General features: G+C 37.7%; 1 protein-coding gene across 5 annotated transcripts in view; it reads right to left on the minus strand.

Annotated features, from left to right (window-relative positions):
• The window catches only part of CARNMT1 (carnosine N-methyltransferase 1), a 47198-nt gene that overhangs the window by 20311 nt on the left and 2916 nt on the right, over positions 1-23971 (minus strand). For all 5 annotated transcript variants that reach the window (XM_019034247.4, XM_055351164.2, XM_055351166.2 and 2 more), the window contains 2 exons: positions 15669-15864; positions 14689-14852 (listed from right to left, as the gene is read on the minus strand). In XM_019034247.4, coding sequence (XP_018889792.2) covers positions 14689-14852; positions 15669-15864 — 360 coding nt within the window. The remainder of the gene's footprint in view (positions 1-14688; positions 14853-15668; positions 15865-23971) is intronic.

Genomic DNA, 23971 nt, shown 5'->3' on the forward strand with positions numbered 1-23971 from the left:
TATTTTGCTAACTTACAGAAAGTTAACTTAATGACTGCTTTTATCAAATTCTCCTTAACTAAACAGAACCACAGAACTCTCTACCTCAACCTAACGGCAGAAAATATATTAACAGTACCTTGTATTAAAACTGCTATTGAAAGGCTACCCATCAAGTCACAGAATGAAGAATATATCAAAGTCCTATCTTAAGAGTTAACAGACATGAATATAGATGTAAATTACCGGCATTATGACAAAGAGGAAGTGGACATGTAAGAAATGCATTAAAACAAACCCTCTAGAACTGAAAAAATGATCAGGAACTATGCAATGAATGGGTAAGATGGAGAAAATTTTTCCCTAAATCTTTGTTCTTAGCTAGACTTTCTTCATTTGGTCTTTACACAAGGGATATTAACAGCATAATGAAAAGTTCCTCTAACTGTGATGTGTATGAAACTAATGCACTGTAAGTGGGAATTTCTGCTATGAATCCATATGAAGTCTAGGGCATTTCTATGAGGTCATTTCTGTGGAGAAAAAGAAACATAAATCTAATACAGACCTTAATGGTGAGACAACCTTAAACCAGGCTGAATTTTTTTTTTAAAGCAGGAATAGAAAGGCATACAATATGTGGCTCAGTAATCAAATGGTGCCTACTTGAGATTCTTAGTGAAAACAAGCAAGCCAACAAGTTTACCTAGTTAATAAGGCCCAAATGTGGAGAAGCAGTACATTTACTACAATGTGACCTCCCTAATAACAGGAGGAAAAGTTTCAACAGTTTATTCAAGACAAACAGGAAAGGAGAAGGGATACATCTGTAAGGACATACAGCCCATGTGTCTAAAGAGGCCATAAATCACACTTCCATCACCCTTTCGGCTCCAGCTTTTTCACCAGCAGTAAACATTACTCTTGACAGAGGTTTCCTTTGTTGCACACAGAACAATCTTTGCACTGCAGTTGTAAATTTTAAAACTCCAACACAAAATGCTGTCTTGTTGGGTCATTATGACACTTGGCTGACCCCTAGTGGTAGAAGTAAATACAACTTTTAAGTACCTGCAGTGGTTCTCTTTGAATCACAGTACAGTACAGTAAAAGCCACTAACTACATGTGGCTACTGAACACTTAAAATGTGGCTATTGCAAATTGAGACGTGCTGTAAGTGTAAAATGAACACCAAATTTAAAGACAGTACAAAAATGAAAAACATCTCATTAATAATCTTTTATTACATTGAAATTTTCAAAATAAAAATAAAATTGCTTCTTTTAAAAAATATGGCTGCCCTGAGCACACTGCCTGTGGCGTAGCCCTGCTCTGCAGAGGCAGTCAAAAAAATTTTTTTTAATATGAAAAAGAGATCTAAAGCAAATATGGCAAAATGTCAAGGTTTAACAGAGCTAGTATTGAATTTCTTTTTTTTTAAATTTGAGACGGTCTTGCTCTGTTGCTCAGGCTGGAGTGCAATAGTGCCATCTCAGGTCACTGCAACCTCTGCCTCTCAGGCTCAGACGATCCTCCTGCCTCAGCCTCCCAAGTGGCTGGGACTACAGGTGTGTGCCACCATGCTCAGCTAATTTTTGTATTTTTAGAGATGGGGTTTCACCGTGTTGCCCAGGCTGGTCTTGAACTCCTGGGCTCAAGTAACCTACCCACCTTGGCCTCCCAAAGTGCTGGGATTACAGGCATGAGCCACCACACCCAGCCAAAAATTTTTTTATTCATCATAGAAAACTGACTATAAATCAGGAGTGTTTAGCATCTCCTAACTTACCTCTTCATCAACTCCCAACAAAGAACTCTTTATTTCAGCCAGACAACTTCTCACTGATCCCAGAAGACCTTCTTTAGAGCTCTTACCCACAGAAACTCAATTACCTTATTATTATAAATTATCACTTCATCTATATTTCCTAAATATCCCAGGCAAAGTTCCCTGAACTCTCTTCTCTATGCTTTCAATAATTCATTCACAGTTCTATTATAGTTTACATACCAAGGTTCTTCACTTCACGTCATTCACTTAACACAGGTACAGCAACTATGGCTTGCAGGCCAGTCACCTGTCATTGTAAATGAAGTTTTACTAAAACGCAGCCATACTCACTCATCTAAGAATTGTTTATGGCTGCATTCCTGCAACAAGGCGCTAAGCAGTCTCAACAGAGACGACATTGCCGGCAAAGCCTAAAACATTTACTGTTTGGCACTTCAAGAAAACATTTGCCAACCCCTGATCTAATACAATACCCCTGAATCTCCTTCACAGCAGTACACAGAGCTTCCTTAACTCACTGCATGACTGTAACATAATTTATCAAAATATCCTAATTAAGGACATTTATATTGTTTCCAATCTTTCACTATCATAATGTTAAAACGAATACCCTTAGCATGAATAACTTTTTATTTTGAAAAATTTTACTTCCCACACACTAATGTAGTGGCATAAATAACTTTCACATGCAGAAATATATATGTAGAATAGCTTCCCTTAAATTGAACTTCAAGAATCAAGATATGCATTTGTTTTTTGTTTTGTTTTGTTCTGTTTTGCTATGAGACGGAGTCTCGCTCTGTCGCCCAGGCTAGAGTGCGGTGGCACAATCTTGACTCACTGCAACCTCCGCCTCCAGGGTTAAAGCAATTCTCCTGCCTCAGCCTCCCAAATTGCTGGGACTACAGGCCTGTGCCACCACACCCAGCTAATTTTTGTATTTTTAGTAGAGACAGGTTTCACCATGTTAGCAAGGCTGGTCTTGAACTCCTGACCTCAGGTGATCCACCTACTTCAGCCTCCCAAAGTGTTGGGATTATAGGCGTGAGCCACGGCGCCTGGCCAAGATGTGCATTTGAATTTTGACAAATAAGCCACATTGTTCTACATAATTTTTTGCTAATTTATTCTTCCACCAGCAACATATTTATGTTTCCTCACACCTTCACTAATAGTTATCTTTTAAATCTTTGCAATAAAATAAGTAAAAAATGGCATCTTAACGTGGTTTTTACATTTGCATTTCCTTATGAGATTGAGTGTCCTGTATTTCTTTTTCTGTGATCTATTTACAGCATTTGTCTACTGGGTTATGAATGCTGAGTGGTTTTTCTACTGTGTTATTCTTCTAGATCTGTAAGCACTTGAAATCTTGACTTGAAAGAAATATGAAACACATACCTGTCTTTGGTCTAGGAGAGCTTTCAGGATGAGGGAGAAATCTATCTTTAGTCTCTGAACTACCACCTGCACTATTTGGTAGTCTACATTTTCTCCAATTTCCTCCATTTTCTTTTTAAAAATGAGTTCTCCTAGCTAAAAGAATCTTTTCATGAACTATAATTTACATTATTTATTTTATCTTAAGTGGAAAAAAAATGCTTCGTTAAAGCTCAGAGTATTTTTTTCCTAATGCCCAACTATATAAAAGAAAAAACGAATTCAACCAGTCAGTAGTGCATCAGTATCTTTTTGGAGTGTTTGTGTATATATATTAAAATGCAAAGACATAACAGATTTTCCCCCACAAATCATTTCAAAGTCTTCTAAAATTGAATGGGCTAATGAAATTAAGATCTAAAAAATATAGTCCAGCAACTTTTAGACTCAAAAAATGTGACTTTACATGTTAGCCTTCCTTCCAGATAGGATACAAACTTAAGAATCTATATTTCCTTACCTACTATAAGCTTTACAGCACTGAATTCTTATATTTAAATGATTAGACATTCACTTGGAAAACATTTTTTTTAAATCTCAATACATACTGGTCTGACCATCAATTAAGAAGAGTTATTACATTATGTTTATGTTCATACGTGAGAAAAAGGTTTAAACCCTAAGCTCATTCTTTAAATTAAAAACATATATATCATAAATTTCAATGAGCAACTGCTCACTAGAGTAGTGTTCAAATACTATTTAAAACAAAAACCAGAGGATACAAAACCAGCATTTCCTTAATTAACAAACAGACTCTATACAAAAGCAAGTCGATCTGTGGCTTCAAAGCCGCTTGTGCTTGCAAACTCAGGCATATTAAAAACTCGAAACATAGACAGATTGGAGAAACTGATATATGTGTTTCCTTAGGAAAAATATTTTAATGACCACAAATATAGTTAATTTTACACATATTTCATAAGTATATGATCTTTTTTTTTTTTTTTTTGAGACGGAGTCTCGCTGTCGCCCAGGTTGGAGTGCAGTGGCGCAATCTCGGCTCACTGCAAGCTCCGCCTCCCGGGTTCACACCATTCTCCTGCCTGAGCCTCCCGAGTTGCTGGGACTACAGGCACCTGTCACCACGCCCGGCTAATTTTTTTGTATTTTTAGTAGAGACAGGGTTTCACCGTGTTAGCCAGGATGATCTTGATCTCCTGACCTCGTGATCCACCCACCTCTGCCTCCCAAAGTGCTGGGATTACAGGCGTGAGCCACCGAGCCCGACAAGTATATGATCTTCTATAGGCAGTTCAATTAGAAAAGGCCTTCAGTGAAATTAAAACACACACACACACACACACACACACACACAATAAAAGGCTAGCTGACATAAATTTGTGTTAACTCCAGCCTGAGTATAAAGACATTAAATTCCCCATGTACTTACTGTGGCATAAACAGAGTCCTAGAAATTTACCTGAAAGACACAAAGTTGACCAGAATTTATCTAGAATCAACCTGGATTCTGAAGGGCTACAATTAATGACCCTTTTCTTCCTTTTCTTTTTTTTTTGTGATGGAGTCTCGCTCTGTTGCTCAGGCTGGAGTGCAGTGGCTCGATCTCGGCTCACTGCAACCTCCACCTCCCGGGTTCAAGCGATTCTCCTACCTTGGCCTCCCAGGTAGCTGGGATTACAAGTGCACGCCACCACGCCCAGCAAATTTTTGTATTTTTAGTAGAGACAGGGCCTCACCATGTTGGCCAGGGTGGTCTTGAACTCCTGACTGCAAGTGATCCACCCACCTCAGCCTCCCAAAGTGCTGGGATTACAGGCATGAGCCACCACAGCTGGCCTAATGCCCCTTTTCCAGGCTCTAGGGTTTAATTTATTCTGACAAAGCTATGATTTTAATATTGATGCAGCCTTTACTGTGTTTTATTAGGTTTCCTGTTTAGGTTTTTTTGATAGCTCACCTTATCTACTATAAGGAAATCAATCTACATCAAGTAAGTAAAACAAATAACATACGAAGAAATGTAACAAAAAACAGTGTAATAGATATTACATTTCAGTGTACTTCATTTAAAGTTCATATATACCTATCCACTTTTATAACAATTACTTTCAGGAAAGGAAACTGGGTAACTGAGGAACAGTTATGAGGAACAGTTATGGAAAGGAGACTATATATCCCTTGAAACCTTTTAAGTTTTAAATCCTGCAAAATGTTTTAGTTATTCAGAACGGTTTTAAATTATTTTTATTTAAAAAATAACCTATTAGTACCATTTAGAGTTAACTCATCCTTTCCTCACCAGTTTACATTTTGTCAAGTAATAATAACAATGGAAAAGGAACAGTGTGTGCTAGTTCACTAATTATCTTATAATTATCTAATAATCCCATGCCCTTTTAGTATTGCTGACACTGTTATACTAATTAATGGTATCATACATGATTCTATAATCACTAAGTATAAACAAAGTCATGTTTTAAGTGCCAGAAATGATGTTGATATAAACATTTCACATTCAGCCTCCAACATTCACTCAAACTTTGGTACATTTCTATTAAAAGCCTTATCAATTAAAACCTACAGATATTTCAGCAACAGATATTTTGAATTTTGAGGTATACCTGGACTTTATAGAAAGTATTAAACTTTTATCTATTACTTTATAAAGCAGGGCACTGAATATATTGAGAGAGAATACCAGCTAGAAACTTTAAGAATATAACATCTTTTTGGAAACAACAATGTTTATTTAAACAGTTATTTACCATGACCAAGTGGTATTTATCCCAGGAATGCAAGGGTGGTTCAACACAAGAAAATCAATTGATGAAATATATCACATTAATGGAAGAAAAAACATATACATCATCTCAACTCATGCAAAAAATATATTTGACAAAATTCAGCACTCTATCAGAAAAACCTTTAGAAAACTTTAAGAAAATTTGGCTGGGTGTGGTGGCTCACACCTGTAATCCCAGCACTTTGAGAGGCCAAGGTGGGCGGATCAATTGAGGTCAAGAGTTTGAGATCAGCCTGACCAACATGGTGAAACCCCGTCTCTACTGAAAATACAAAAATTAGCCAGGTGTGGTGGTGGGCACCTGTAATCCCAGCTACTCGGGAGGCTGAGGCAGGAGAATCACTTGAACCTCGGAGGCAGAGCGAGACCCTGTCTCAAAAAAAAAAAAAAAAAAAAAACCTAAGAAAATTCTTCAACACGATAAAGGGTATTTACGAAAGTCCCACAGCTACTCAGTGGTGAAAGACTGAAAGCTTTCTCCCTAAGAACAGAAACAAGGAAACAAAAGGCATTCAAATCGGAAAAGAAAAGGTAAAAACTCTTTTTGCATAATGTGATCCACAAAGTATCCCTAAGAAAGCTAACAGAGCTAATAAAGCAAGATTGCAGGGTACAAGATCAACACACAAAAATCAGTTGTGCTTCTACTACATTAGCAACAAAAATTCTGAAAAGTAAATTAAGAAAGCAATTCTATTTATAATAGCATCTAACACAGGGATGTCAAATCTTTTGGCTTCCCTGGGCCACACTGGAAGAATTGTCTTGGGCCACACATAAAATAACACTAAAAACAGCTGATGAGCTTAAAAAAAAAAAAACAAAAAAAACCCTCATAATGTTTTAAGAAAGTTTATGAATTTGTGCTGGGCCACATTCAAAGCTATCCTGGGCCACATGCAGCCCACTGGCCACGGGTTGGACAAGTTTGATTTAAAAGAATTAAATACATACAAATAAATCTTTATAAATTTTTTTTTCTTGAGACGGAGTCTCACTCTATTGCCCAGGCTGGAGTGCAATGGCACAATCTCAGCTCACTGCAACCTCTGCCTCCTGAGTTCAAGCAATTCTCCTGCCTCAGCCTTCCAAGTAGCTGGAATTACAGGTGCATGCCACCACGCCCAGCTACATTTTGTATTTTAGTAGAGACGGGGTTTCACCATGTTGGCCAGGCTGGTCTTGAACTCCTGATCTCGTGATCCACCTGCCTCGGCCCCCCAAAGTGCTGGGATTACAGGCATGAGCCACCACGCCTGGCCACATATGAATAAATCTAACCAAAGTGAAAGACCTATACACTGAAAACTACAAAACACTGCTGAGAGAAATTAAAGCTCTAAATAGATGGAAAGACATACTGTGATAATGTGTAAGATTTAACATTGTCAAGACCTCAGTACTACCCAAAGCAATCTATATATTCAGCACAATCCTTAATGAAAATTCCAACAAACTTTTCTGCAGAAATGAAAAAACCTGAAATTCACAAGAATTACAAGAGGCCCCCAAAATAATCTTGAAAAACAACAAAGGAGGACTCACATTTCCTGACTTTGAAATTTGTAAAACTACGGCAATTAAAATAGTATGTTATGGCGTAAGGACAAACACACAGACCAATGAAACAGAATATAGAGTCCAGAAAAAACCCACATATATGGTCCACTAATTTTCAACAAGTCTACCAAGACCATTCAATCGGGAAAGGACAGTCTTTTTTTTTTTTTTTTTTTTTTTTAACAAATGTATTGGGAAAACTGGATATCCATATGCAAAAGAGTAAAGTTGGATTATTACCTTACCCACATATAAAAATCAACTCAAAATGGATCAAAGACCTAAACTTAGGAATTAAAACTATAAAAACTTTATTTTTAAATTTTTTTTCTTTTTAACTTTAGAGCTAAGTCTTTGCAATGTTGCCCAGGCTGGGGTGCAGTGGCTATTATTAGAGGTGCAATCACAGCACACAGCACACTACACCCCTGAACTCCTGGGCTCAAGAAATCCTCCTGACTCAGGGACTACTGGTGTTTGCCACCATGCCCAACCCAAGTATTTTTTTTTTTTTTTTCAGTGTAAGTAAGTAACCCATACCAAGTATTTCTTAATGTTGCAAAGATATTCCTACTACTCTGATGCAGGAAAAATATTAAAATCATCAAACATAAAAAAAAAGGTGAGAAGCATATGAAACTTCAGAAAGCAGTAATATTCCTATATTGCCGTATTTCTAGATGCAAGGCTTATGGACAAATAAGTGATTAGTAGAAGCAGCTAATACATGCAAATATATTAGAAATTAAAATCACTTAAATGATTCAGTCAGCACCACCCTTCTCCCCACCCCCCAGCCCACTAGTGGCCTAATAAGACTAAGGAGAAATGATTTTTTTCTGGTCATTAATATTACTTTATTGTCTACTATTCCTTTACATACAATGCCTGGCATTCAATAAAAAAAATTAAGAAACATGCAAAGAAGCAAGAAAATGTGGAACTCATTGTTATAAGGAAGCCTTCAAGAAAACAGTCGCACAAACAGAATGTAAGAATCATTAGGTAGGGATTTTAAAATAACCATGAAAAGTACGTTAAAGCATGTAGTGCAAAAGGTAGATCATGTATACAAAGAGATAGGGAATTTGGGTACAGAGAGAGTATATGTGTAGGGGTGTGCATGTATATATAAGTGCAAGAAATTTTTTTAAAAATCAAAAAATGAGTATAAGAGATAAAAAACTCTTTTTTTCTCTCCTATAAAAAAAGAAAGAAATTCTTTTTTTTTTTTTTTTTTCTGAGACGGAGTTTCGCTCTTGCTGCCCAGGCTAGAATGGCATGATCTCAGCTCACTGCAACCTCTGCCTCTTGAGTTCAAGGGATTCTCCTGCCTCAGCCTCCCAAGTAGCTGGGATTATAGGTGCCCACCACCACACCCAGCTAATTTTTTGTATTTTTAGTAGAGACAGGGTTTCACCATGTTGGCCAGGCTGGTCTTGAACTCCTGACCTCAAGTGATCCACTCACCTCAGCCTCCCAAAGTGCTGGGTTTATAGGTGTGAGCTATCACCCCAGGCCAAGAACTCTTTCAAAGGACTTATCAGCATATTAGCATAGTAAATAATCAGTGAAGTTGAAGTTAGGTTAACAGAAATTATCCAAACTATACTATAAAGGGCTGGGAGGAGAAGGAGTGTGTGGAAAGAGTCATGTGAAACCTAAGAGATGACATGAAATGGTTTAATACTTAATATACATGTAACTGGAGTACCAGAAGAGAAAGAAGTAGAGGAAATGATAGAGAAATAATGTGAAGAGACATAGCAAAGAATTTCTGAATTGATGATATAGATCTACCTAAACCCCAAGACATTAGCAAACCTTAACCAAGATAAATACAAAGGAAACCACATTTAAGACACCTCACAGTCAAACTGCTAAATAATAAAGGTGGAGGCAGGGTGGGGAGAATGGTGGGGAGAATGGTGGGGAGAATGGGGAGTAACTGCTTAATGGGTATGAGGTTTTATTCTGGGTTGATGAAATGTTTTGGATCTACACAGTGGTGACAGATGTACAATACTGTGAAGTACTGAATGTCCCTGAATTATTTAAAATGATTACTTTTGTTATATGCAATTCACCTCAATAAAAAACTGAGGGCAAAAGACATAAATATATAATTCTCAAAAAAAAAAACATGTAACATGACCCTTTAACATATGAAGATGTTCAGTTTCACTCATCATAAGAGAAATGCAAATTAAGACTATGCCAACATACAATTTCCCACCCATCAGGTTGGCAAAAGGTCAAAAGCTTAAAACTACAGTATTTGTCACGGCTGTGCATAAACAGGCACTTTCATACACTGCCAGTAGACAGACAAAACAGTGCAACCCTTATAGAAGAACATAGTAATGACTGTGGCAGACAGACCCTGTAGTGGTGCTCCCACGCTCCCTACCTCCTGGTCCCTATGTCTTGTTTCTACCCAACAGAATATGGCAAAGGTGATGAGATGTCCCTCCTGTGATTGTCATTATTATTATTATTGAGACAGGGCCTTGCTCTGTTGCCCAGGCTGGAATGCAGTAATGTTATCACTGCCAACTTTGAACTCCTGGGCTCAAATGATCCCCTTGCCTGGCATCCACCTCCAGAGTAGCCAGGACTATACAAGTGCATGCCACCTCACCTAATATTCAAATTTTTAGTAGACATGAGGTCTCACTACGTTGCCCAAGTTGGTCTTGAATTCCTGGCCTCAAGTGATTCTCCCATCTTGGTCTCTCAAAGTACTGGGATTATAGACATGAGCCTTGACACCCAGCTCTGTGACTGTTCAACACTGTAAGACGGTTGACAGCTTGTTTGATCTAGACACCCTCCTTGCTGGCTTGATGAAGTGGTCCTTTTGGGAAAGACAAGGAACTGTGGGTTGCCTCTAGGAGATGAGGCAGGCTTCCAACTGACAAACAGAGAGCAGCTAAGACCCTCAGTCCTACAGCCACAGTGAAAACAATTCTGCCTCAGTACTACAACTGCAATTAAACAAAATGAAATATGAGTGACAGATTCTTCCCCAGTCAAGTCTCCAGGTGAAAACACAGCCCGGCAGACACGTGGATTGCTGCCTTGTAAGCTCCTACACAGAAGAACCAGTTAAGCCAAGCCCAGACTCCTGACCCATAGAAAGTGAAATCAATGTGTACGCAGCAATCCCACTTCTAAGAATTTAAATTAAAGATACTCTCCTGCACACATACCCGATGAAAGGAACTGAGATTTTTCTGCTAGCAAATGTGAGCTTCAAGGTCTTGATGCCAAACACTATATATCCTTGACCATTTGAGATGTGACTGAATATCACTTATATCTGAGCTCTGAATGTACATTAATATGTTGGGTCAGTTAAGAGCCCAGGTACTGAGGGTCTTCAAGTTTTTGGTTTTGTTTTTTTTTTCTTTGAGATAGCCTTGCTCTATTGGCCAGGCTGGAGTTCAGTGGCATGATCTTGACTCACTGCAACCTCTGCCTCCCGGGTTCAAACAATTCTCCTGCCTCAGACTCCTGAGTAGCTAGAATTACAGGCGTGCACCACCATGCCCAGCTAATTTTTGTATTTTTAGTAGAGACGGGGTTTCGCCATGTTAGCCAGGCTGATCTCAAACTCTTGACCTCAAGTGATCCATCCGGCTCAGCCTAAGTGCTGGGATTACAGGCATGAGCCACCACGCCTGGACAGGTCTTCAAGTTTTAAGAATTTTTTAAAAATTTGAGCTCCATTTTTCTTCAGAATGATCCATGCCCAAATACAGAACCATGTTGACAGTGGGTTACAGAGTTTGCACGGCAAAGTTCAAGTTGTTACACTGTGTTTTTAAAAAATCTTATCTATATGTACTGTTAAATCAGAGACCATGAGATCTACTTATCAGAACCAGGAAGATAAATTCTTCAGAGCTATTTCAACTGATACTTCTTTTCCTCAAAACTTGGTGGACTGTCGGGGAAAGGGCCCCACAATTTTTTGTCTTTGATATTAGCTCCAATTCTCATAAGTATATACAGGCCCTATAATTGCAGCAGAAAAAAATGCATGATGGAAAATTTCCATAACCCATGCACTGAGACCTGAAAAATCATCCTTACTGGGTATAATTTATTATGGTGCAATTAAGTGCCAACTGATATTTCTCACCATGGACTGGTCAGGAACTGCTGCAAAGAAAAATAAACAGATCCTTCTGCATTATTTATATTCTAAAATGTGGTAAGGGGAAATCAGGAGAAATTACTTCTGAAATTATATTATGGATTTTTTAAAAAGATTATCAAATAAAGTTATTTTTAAATAAAAATTAAAGTTATACCTCCAATAATATAAAAATACATATGCATAAAGTTATTAATTTTAGCATTATGTATAATTGCTAGATACTGCCAACTACCTAAATAGCCTAATGTAGGAGAAAGTTGGTTCAATAAACTATGATACATCCAAATAACAGAGTAATCTTCAGCTGGGAAAAAAAAAATGACTGAAGATCTCTGTGAAATGACAGCATAGCTATTTCCAGGATACACTAAGTGAAAAAAGCAAGGTACAGAAAACATGTATGCTATATTATCTTTTGTGGATGACCAAAGAGGGTAATTATAAAGAAAAACAAAAAGGCCAGGCACAGTGGTTTATGCCTGTAATCCCAACATTTTGGGAGGCAGAGGCAGGAGGATCACTTGAGGCCAGGAGTTCAAGACCAGCCTGTTCAACATAGCAAGACCCCTGTCTCTACAAAAAATACTAAAAAATTAGCTGGGAGGCTGAGGTGGGAGGAGTACTTGAGCCCAGGAGTTTAAGGCTACAGTGAGCTACGATAACACCACTGCACTACAGCCTGGATGACAGAGCAACACTTTGTGTCAAAAAAAAAGAGAGAGAGAAAAAAAAAAAACCACATCTACTTACTTAAAAAAAAAAACAAAAACCCTAAGAATAAAAGGATGAATAAACAAGATGCCAATGATACTGATTATCCAAATGGGGTATATAATAAAGGGAGGGAATAAAACACCAGGAGGCTGAAGATTAAAGGGAGAGCTAATTTGGGTAAACTGCAAAGAATAAATTCACTATACAACCTTAGCTAAGGGAAAAATAACTATTAGCAAATCCCGAACTCCTTTTAGTAGGTTTCTTTTTCACAGAGGTATGGATGAAGCAATTCTGAAACCATTCTGTGTGTACTGTAGACAACTGGGCGAATAAGTAAACGTATTGATGTTGTTGGAAGTGAGGTAAACAGATACAGAAAAGAGGGAAAACCAAGGACAACCCTATAGAGTTGGGACTGGAATTAAGAGTTATCAGTATGAACCACAGTAAATTATGAAACTTGAATATAGACTGTAAATTACCTAACAGTATTCAGGGTTAAATTTCCTCAATGGTTTCAGACACACACATACATAATGCAAGGGAAAGAGGGAGGGAGGGAAGAAGGAAGAGGAAACAATAAAAGCAAATGTGGCAAAATGTTAAAAACTGGTGAATTCAGGTAAAAAGTATAAGTGAATTCAGGAGGTCTCCATATAATTCATGCAATTTATCTGTAATTTTAAAGTTATTTCAAAATAGTTAAAATAGCCAGGCATAGTGGTAGGTGTCTGTAATCCCAGCTACTCAGGAGGCTGAGGAACGAGAATCACTTGAGCCCAGGAGGCGGAAGTTGCAGTAAGCAGCGCCACTGCACCCCAGCCTGGGCAATAGAGTGAAAAATAAAAATAATAAGTAAATAAATAAATAAATAATAATCAATAAAATAAAATGTCCTAACAAAAAATAGAGAGAAGAGACACATATGTATTGAAATTTCTGAAAGCAAATACTCAAACGTAAAGTTGCCAATCAATACGGAGGCAAAGGAGAGGAGGAAAAGGAGCCTCTCTAAAAGATCTTTAAATAAGACTGAATTCCATCCAATAGCTTTTGTTAAATATATACCCCTAAATCAGGGGTTCCTAACCTGGGACAGAGGTTAGGTGGATTAAATTCTATCCATCAAGAGGTCTGTGGATAGAATTCACTGAGTCTCTGAAGGGAATGGGAAAAAATTACATTTTAATTTCAGAAACTGATTTTTTTTCCTCAATTACGGATGCAGGCAACAAACAATAGTTTTAGCAATACCTATGACTTTATCACGAAGAGAAATCACACATATTTTCACTTCACATTAGCTGAAGTTCTCAAAACAGTGTATATCCCATTCAGCATTTTCATAATACAGTAATTATACTTGCAGCTAAACTGTATTTAAAGTGATATATGATTTAAAAAAACATGCATCACAAATTTACTTTTTAAATATTTTGATAACTGTATTTCAAAATCAGTTTTCTTTGTAATCATATGCACTTAAATTTATTCACTTAAAATTGTTATTCTTGGCCAGGTGAGGTAGCTCACACCTGTAATCCCAGCACTTTGGGAGGAAGACACAGGCGGATCACCTGAGGTCAGGAGTTCGAGACCAGCCTGGCCAACATGGTGAGCCCATGTCTCTACCAAAAACACAAAAATTAGCCAGGCGTGGTGGTGTAAGCCTGCAGTCCCAGCTACTTCGGAGTCTGAGGCATAAGAATCACTTGAACCCAGGAGGCAGAGGTCGCAGTGAACCAAGACCACCACTGCACTCCAGCCTGGTCAAGAGAGTGAGACTGTCTCAAAAAAAAAAGAAAAAAAAGAAAGAAAAAAAATTAAACAAAAATTATTCTGAAAAGTAGACCATGGGCTTCAGAATGAACAATGGTTCCAAGGCATAAAAAAAGTTAAGAATCTCTGCTTGCTCAGAGGTACAGATCCCTCACTTGTTTACAACTATGTCATAATGAGGGGAATTAAAAGTTTAGTTTTTTGGCTTTGCCATAAAACAAATTATAAAAAGATACACATCATTGATAATTTTCGATCTAACCTTATTATTTAATTTCTAAGTAATTTCCCCTAAGCACCAGCACAAAAATTATTCAAAATAATAACTGTAATCTCACACAGAGCATCCAATAACAAATGTAACACACATGTAAAACATACAGGCACACAGCAACTATAACAATGAAGCGAGACCGTGAAACATTTTATCAAGAAACTCAAGTGTTCATACACTTTAAAAACTTGGTTAAAAACGAGGTAGTATTTACCATCTCTCTTTTGGAAAATTTTTTAAAATTTCTTTAATGATTGGCTGGTAACAGGCATCCCTTTCTGCTTTCCCAGTTTCACTCCAGTCTCTCACAAACTGTTTCAGCGTGGATTTTAACTTATCCATGTCAAATGTAGATGCTGGCATAATCTTTCCATTCCCCTGTTTAAAAAACAGACATCAATTAGCTTCTGAGAGAGTAATCCACTTATGGTTAAATAGACATGCTACTAAGGGGCTATATAGGTTGTTTAGTGGATAAATCACTAGCCTCTCACCTCAACTGGGGTTCAAGTGCAGCTTGAGATCCTAAATGAAAAGAGTTTGGTGGTCTCACTGCTACCCTCAAAAGATTAAGGTCTATTAATCATAAAACCACCATATAATTAAGCAGTCTTTACTCAGGAGAGGACCAAACTGAGCTGCTATGGAGACCGAACATCCTCTCTAAGAGAGGGAAGAAAGTCCCTCCAGGTCATTGATGGGGCAGCATGGAGAGGCTCACACTGGAGTGGCCCAACTGTATCCATCCTGTGGATACAAAAAGAGGACTTCAGTTTCTATGTACTGCCAGTCCCTTGAGATTTATAAGTGAAAACAATTTCTTACAATAAAAGATGAACAGCAATAGATACAAGACACTGAAAAAATATGAGTTAAGCAAGGGAAATTAATTTCTAGCTAGTAAAGTTGCTTTTAAAAATTTAAGTCACTAACCCTGTATCCCAAAACAGAACATTATGTCAAAATGCATCAAAATCTCAACAGTTATATTAGTACTTAAAAAAGGAAAACAAGTGAACAGATCCAGTCTCTGGCTATTAAGCCTAATCAAATGACTGAACATTTAAGTTAAAACTTTCTGAGTAGAGCAAATAGCCTGTGCCAGATTATAAAAATGAAATCCAGAAAATAAAAGACCTCAAAATACAGAGGTTGACCCTAAAATAAACAGAAATAGAACAAACTTTCACATACATCTTCTCCATATTCTTTATTTTCAAACATATGTATGCAATCATTCACAATGGTCAGTAGTATTTCTTGATTATGATCAATGCATTTCCGGATCTTGTCCAAGTGAAGAAGAAACTGAGGAAGTAGTTTCTGTTGGTTAGCTGGAAGTGATCGAAACTGTCTTTCTGTTCGGTTCACCCGCTCATGCATACTGGTGCTAAAACATAAAAGGTGTTTTTTAAATTCACAAAAGAATTCTCACCAGAGGCCAATCTTACTTTAAGGTTGTCTTTCTGTACAATTATTTCCTTATAATGCTGGATACTGTCCCATCATTTACAATCTCTTGGCTTTAAAAAGGCATTAACTTATAAAGTTGTAAATGTTTTTACTTTATTACAAATCCTTCTCTAAGCAACCAAAATACAAATGGTTTATCACTAGTAAAAGTAAACATATGCACCAATTAGAAGAGGAAAAAGAAGATTAATGTACAATTAATTTATTTTTGTGTTTTAAACTTAAAATTTTCAGCAAAACCAGCTTTAGATTTTTCCATCTTTAAGTAGCAAAATAAATACTGCTATGAAATTATAATACACACAAAATATGTCCTGAAATTAAAAGCTAACCAGGTTGATTTTTTTAAAATATCATAGAATATCTTATATACTACAAATTACTAAGCAAATAAAAAATTAAAATTCTATAGTGTTTTACTTAACAATACCCACAATTTGCATTCCAAAAACGAACCCAAAGGTCACTTTGGGGACTACTTATTCATAAAACCAGAAAATAGAACATAATTTTTACTTATATTTACTTATTATTATTATTTTTGAGAGGGATTTTCGCTCTTGTCGCCCAGGCTGGAATGCAGTGGCACAGTCTCGGCTCACTGCAACCTCTGTCTCCCAGGTTCAAGCCATCCTCCCACCTCAGCCTCCCAAGTAACTGGGACTACAGTCATGTGCCACCACACTTGGCTAATATTTTTGTATTTTTTTGTAGAGATGGGTTTCATCATGTTGCCCAGGCTGGTCTCAAACTCCGGGGCTCAAGCAATCTGCCTGCCCTGGTCGCCCAAAGTACTGGGATTACAGACATGAGCCACCATGCCTGGCCATAAGAACATCATTTTTTAAAGTTAAATATATACTCACAGTATATCATTTTTATATTGACAAGATGGCCAAAATTTAAAATCCTGACTATATCAAATTTTGGTGATTGGTGAAAATATGGTGTAATTAGGACATTTACACACTAATGGTAAGTGCATACATCAGCGCAACCACTTTGGAAAATTAAATTTAGAGCATTACCTAGTACAACTTAGCATGGTACTTGCCTTATGACCTAGCAATTATATCCTAGAAACTCTTGCAAATAGGCCCCATGAAACATGAACAATCTTTGTCATAGCACTGTTAGAGATAAGAAACAGGTGGGCGCAGTGGCTCATCCCTGTAATCCCTTGGCACTTTGGGAGGCCAATGTGGGTGGATCACTTGAGGTCAGAAGTTCAAGACCAGCCTGGCCAACATGGTGAAACCCCATCTCTACTAAAATATAAAAATTAGCTGGGCATGGTGGCGCCTACCAGTAATCCCAGCTACTTGGAAGGCTGAGGCAGGAGAATCGCTTGAACGCGGGAGGCAGAGGCTGCAGTGAGCCGAGATTGCACCACTGCGTTCCAGCCTGGGCGACAGAGTGAGACTCCATCTCATAAAAAAAAAAAAAAGGAATAAAATATCTGGAAACAACCCAAAGGTCTACTATCAGAAATTATCATGTAGTTACTGTAGAATGAAGAAATTACAGTATAGTTATACAGTGGAATGCAGCGAAATGAGTAAATTACAGCTCATACAATAATATGTGAGGACTAAACGCTGATCTTTTTTATTTTTTCTCTCTTCTCCAAGTTCCTCACTAAGAGGCCTGGGGAGTCATGCCTTACAAATTATGAAATCTCACTGGACAGGTTTTTATTAACCCTATATAATATGACTTACTTTCCGACCTGACTCTGGTATGGCATCTTATGACAAATAGCAGACTCAGAAGGAAATCAGAATATTTTACCCCAAAATATATTTGACATTTTGAAATGGCTGCCACATGGCCAACGGATTTCAATAGCCCCACAAAGCCATGTTTCCTAGGGGAAATATGCATCTGTGAAGAATCTCCATTAATGCAACCAGGACTTCCCTTCTAGGCCTTTCCTGGATCCAGGAGAGATTAACTGAGAGCTTGACAACATTAAAGTCTAAAAAGTGACATTTAGTATCTCTTCCCTCTGAGGGCTGCTACCTAGGAGGCTTCAATTAACTTAACAAGAACCTTGGCCTTCACAAGCCCCTTAACTCAAGCATTCCTTTCTACTTACCATAGCTTACCTCTATCAACCAACTACCAACTGAAGAATCCTTAAAACCCACCTATGACTTGTAACCCCCTCTTTAAGATGTCCTACCTTTTGGGTGAGATCAATGTATACCTTGCATGTAATTCCTGTATCTAAAATGTATAAAACCAAGCTGTAACCTGACCACCTGGGGCGCACTTTGTCAGGGTTGTTTGAGATTGTGTAACCACAGGCTGCAGTCACTATCATATTGGCCCAGAACAAACCTCTAAATATATTTTGGCAGAAATTGGTTACTCCCATCACCATCTGGATAACCTCAAGAACATATACATTTGTTGAAAACAATTGCAGGAAAATACATAATGTACAACTGCATTTCATAGAAAACTAAATATTATTTAGGGACTGAGCATATGTGGAAAAACTACAAAGAAAGCAAAGAAGTAAAAATTCAGGTTAATGATTCTGAGGGTGAAAGAGACAGGATAATGTGTTTTAAAAACTAGGTGATTTATAAGTGTTCACTGTATCATTCCTTACATTTTATATCTATATATGTATGTGTGTATGTTTAAATGTTCTTTGGTATTAATTCAATATTAAATGAAAATGGAAGTATTTTTCATTTTCTATTTCCTTTTTCTTTTTCTTTTTTTTTTTTGAGATGGAGTCTTGCTCTGTTGCCCAGGCTGGAGTGTAGTAGCGCGATCTCAGCTCACTGCAACCTCCCCCTCCCAGGTTCAAGCGACTCTCCTGCCTCAGCCTCCCGAGTAGCTGGGACTACAGGTGTGCGCCACCATGCCCAGCTAATTTTTGTATTTTTAGTTGAGACGGGGTTTCACCATACTGTCCAGGATGGTCTCGATCTCTTGACCTCGTGATCTGCCTGCCTCCGCCTTCCAAAGTGCTGGGATTATAGGCGTGAGCCACCGCACCCAGCCTTCATTTTCATTTTCAATTTCACTTTCATTTTCAATATCTGTGTCATTTGGTTTCTTAAATCTTTATTCATCCAAACTATTTTCTTATTTTTACCCTCTGCCAAATTATTCCAACTGCCGAACAGTAATGAACTTCAGAAGAAGCTCCTGACAAACAAGCAAAAACCTGGCTGGTCGCGTTTTTACAAGCTTGTGTTTGGTGGCTTGGTGTGGGGGGCCCTTAGGGATAAGGTGAAGAGATCAAGTTGTCAGAAGCTCCACTGACATCCCCCTCTGGGGAGAGTATAATAATGAGCTTTGAAGTCAGAAAGATCAGGGATGAAATCCAGGTTATGACACCTATTTGCCACATGACACCAGGCAAATTACCGCCTTCCTTTGTCCAACTCTCTCATATACAGAAGCAAGATAAGAATGAACAATGATGATGATCATGGAAGCTACCATTTATTGAGATTTAATAACTACCAGGGACTAAACCAAGTCAGTTAATATGGATTATTCTGAAAGATCTTCATAATTAGGTAGGTAGCATTACCCTCCTCTGCCTAGCAGACAGGGTTTCATTGGAAAAATAACGTACTCAAAAGATTTAGCCCAACAGCTGAAAACACAGCAAGCACTCAAAATATATATACTATATATACACCTACTGTTCAATATACTATATAGAGTATATATATACTATATACATAGTATATACATAGTATATATACTACTATATACATACCATATATATTATATATATAGTATATATATACTATACATACCATATATATTATATACATAGTATATATCTACTATATACCGTATATATACTATACACATACTATATATAGTATAAATAGTATATATAATATAAATAGTATATATAGGATAAATATATATACTATATATATATATACCTACTGTTCAAAAAAGGAGTAGGTATATCTCATTTATATTACTAAAATGTTCAAAGCATGAACAACGTAGAAATTAAAAGTACTCAGGAAAGAAGGCCTAATAATTCCTCTTCTAGAGGGAACCACTTCTAACCTTTTGGCACATTTCCGTTTTGCTTAATACAAAGTTGCAGTGGCTCATGCCAGTAATCCCAGTATTTTGGGAGGCCAAGGTGGGAAGCCTGTTTGAGGCCAGGTGTTCAAAACCAGCCTGGGCAATATAGCAAGACCTTCCTCTCTACAAAAAAATAAAAAAACAAAATGAGCCAGGCGTGGTGGTGCATGCCTGTAGTCTCACCTACTTGGGAGGCTGAGGTAGGAGAATTGCTTTAGCCCAGAAAGTCAAGGGGGCAGCGAGCTATGATTGTGTCACTGCACTACAGGCTGCGTAACAGAGCAAAAACCCTGTCTCCAAAAAAGAGAAGAAAAAAAAAATCATCTAGCATCTTACTTTTTTTAAGCTGAATATTGACAAATTATAATTGTCTATATTTGTGGGGTACAAAGTGGATGTTCATCATTCCATCTTAGGTAACCAACAGTGACTTAGCTATTTCCCAACTACTGGGCATTTAGACACTCACTTGTTTTTATGATGAACATTTTGTGTTCAAAATCTGTCTATAATTTAGGAAAAAAATTAGCATAAACTCTCAAAAGCAGAATTACCAGGTGAGAAGGAATACTTTTTTTTTTTTTTTTGGAGATGGAGTCTCACTCTGTCACCTAGGCTGGAGTACAGTGGCATGATCTTAGCTCACTGCCAGCTCTGCCTCCCAGCTTCAAGCGATTCTTCTGGTTCAGTCTCCCAAGTAGCTGGGACTACAGGTGCACACCACCATGCCCGGCTAATTTTTATATTTTTAGTAGAGATGGGGTTTCACCATGTTGGTCAGGCTGATCTTGAACTCCTGACCTGAAGTGATCTGCCAACCCTGGTCTCCCAAAATATTGGGATTATAGATGTGAGCCCCTACACCTGGCCAGGAGTTAGTATTTTTCAGGCTCTTGATATAAAATGATGTGCAAAAAGACTCCATAAATTTACATTCCTAACAGCAGAGTATGACATTAAAGGAACTAAAATGGCCACATCAAGTTAGGCAAACAGCAGAGCTTCAACAGTTGAACAGCCTCACAGAGCTTTCTTCCTAGTGTTTACTCCTGGGCTCTGGATGCCCCACAACTTCCCTCTCACCATACTCAAAACTCATATCCAAAGTGAACTTAGCACATGCCCCACAAAAACCTGCCCTCCTTCCTTCATGGCTAAGATTAACAAATGCACCCAAGTTAGAAATTAAAGGAGTCATCAGCCGGGCATGGTGGCTCACGCCTGTAATCCCAGCACTTTGAGAGGCCGAGGTGGGCAGATCACTTCAGGTCAGGAGTTCGAGATCGAGACCATCCTGGGTAACACAGTGAAACCCTGTCTCTACTAAAAATACAAAAAATTAGCCAGGCATGGTGGCATGCGCCTGTAATCCCAGCTACTTGGGAGGCTGAGGCAGGAGAATCGCTTGAACCTGGGAGGCAGAGGTTGCAGTGAGTTGAGATTGTGCCACTGCACTCCAGCCTGGGTGACAGAGTGAGACTCAAAAAAAAAAAAAAAAAAAGAAATTAAGGAGTCATCCTAAATGACTCTTCTCCTAGTCCCACAATCATCAATAAACCCAGGATACTTTTCAATTCTACTTTCTAACTCCTCCCCTGCCCTTCCTGCCCCACCTCTAATCAGAAGAATTATTCTAAAACACAAGTGTCATCTTGGTCATTATTCAATATCTCCGTATTTCAGCATATGTAAAAAGCAATAAATGTTCAGTTATATTCCCACGGGTGCCACTTTTGGTTTTCCATGGAGATTACTTATCACCAAGTAATATCAAGGTTGCAAGGGTGAGTTTAGATGAGTTATAGATTGGTTAAAAGAGCTGTCAATTTTTGATACAGAAGTAACTACACAGAGCAGGATGAGATCCTTAAACCCCTGGTTACTTAATGGTGTGCAAAGCTGCCATAACATACATCCACCAGTGACTCTTAAAATAGGTGGGATCTTACTAAAGTTGAGAATATAGTCCAATCCTTATTATACCCTTATAACTGGGGCTAACTTCACTATCCTGCACATGCTTACCCTATCAGAATTGCTTTAAGGCAGGGGCCCATTGGCTACCTGGTTTTTGTACAGTCTTATTGGTACACAGCCACACTACTTGATTACACAAAGCCTAAGGCTCCTTCCATTCAAGGGCAGAGTTGATGAGTTGTAACAAGAGACCACTTAGCCTTCAGAGCTTAAAATATTTACTGCCTGGCCCTTTTAAGAAACTCTGCCAAACCTGCTTTGAAGGAGTATTTTACAAAAATCAGACTCTCCTTGGTTCTGAACTAAGTCAGCATCAGGAGGTGACATCCTCTTGCTGATAAGAGGAGAAAGTAAACTTAGTAGCCATTTTCCCCCAATGGTGGTATCTCTACCTCCAACTCTCTCTAGAAACCTGGTGTCAGCAGTGACCTCAACTCTGATTTAGTCACCTGTCATCAGGGTGAGCCCATACCAGGTCTGATCTAAAGGCCATGGTCACAGGCCCATTCCTCTGCACCTAGTTGAACTACTCTAGGAAATCCAAATAGAAAAAACATAACTTGTCAGAAACAAAGCCTGGCCTGTCTTGATTCATTTTAAATCTTTATTAAATACCTAACATTAAATTTGTCTTACTAGTATAACTCCTCATTAATGCACAGTAAAATTTTAGGTAACGATTTTGGATTTTAGGTCAGATTCTACCACAACTGGATTGTGTAACCCTGAGCAAGTTGCTTACCGCTTTGTGTCTATCCACATCCTCACCTGTAAAAATCAGTTCTAAATCTCAATATTAAAAAATCTCACCCCGTTATTACTAGAAGTAAGAAGTTTCTGAAAAGACTTTCAGCTTTTCAACTCTAGTGTTTTCTATGAGCTGAGGTGCTTCATTCATAACAAGACTGGGTTATAAAACTAACATTTTTGCTATTCAATACAAATGAGCTATATCCATTTTTACCTTAATGAGAATGTCATCTAAGCAAAATCTGTGGGAATCACAAAATTGAAACCCATTAGAAAGAGAAAATATTAATCAAAAGACATTCCTTGCTTTATGACCTTTTATCTAAATCTCCTACGTATCAACTAAAAGACATTTTACAGTAAAATTGAACCCTGCAAAATCTGGACGTACAGCTGACCCTTGAACAATACTTGGGTTGGGGCACCAACCCCCTGTGCAGTCGAAAACCCACACCTAACTTTGATTCACCAAAAACTTAACTACTAATAGCCTACTACTGACCGAAAGCCGTACCAATAACATAAACAACTGACAGATATGTTGTATGTTAATATATTACGTACTATATTCTTACAATAAAGCTAAAGAAAATATTAAGAAAGTCGTAGGAAAGGGAAAATACATTTACACTACTGCACTGCATTTATCAATACTATAAGTTTACATTATTTAATTACAAGATGAATCCTCTGTCTGAAATGGGGTTGGGGGGCAACCTCCAACTGCAGACCTCTATCTACAGTACATATCAAACAAATCAACTTTTTCTTGTAATGTCTCTTTTCTCTGCTTCTTGGGAGCACTTGCAGCATCACCAGTGGCACGTCATATGGGACCCATGGTGTTATTTAAGGTTTATGGTATTGCATTAAATTTGATGAAATCTGTTTACTGCTATATGCAATTTACTTGACAGACAAAAGCAGAGTGATTATTTTAAGAAGATATTGGTAACATTTGAGCGTACTGCAAAAGCAACAGGAAGTGGCTACAAAATTATTACAGTAGTACAGTATCTACTACAGATAATTTTATGCGACTAAGATTTAATGCTACATCTTTGCTTGTTTACATTTATCTCAATTGCAAATAGCTCCATGTAAGATCTGTGTTTGTGTAAGTTTTGATAAATTTTAACTTTTTATAATAGATTTGTGTATATTTTATGCTAGTAAATGATAAACTAGTATCTACACACATGCATTCATGGCATAAT

The sequence above is a fragment of the Gorilla gorilla genome, chromosome 13 (genome assembly GCF_029281585.2).
Source record: "Gorilla gorilla gorilla isolate KB3781 chromosome 13, NHGRI_mGorGor1-v2.1_pri, whole genome shotgun sequence".
NCBI lineage: Eukaryota > Metazoa > Chordata > Mammalia > Primates > Hominidae > Gorilla > Gorilla gorilla.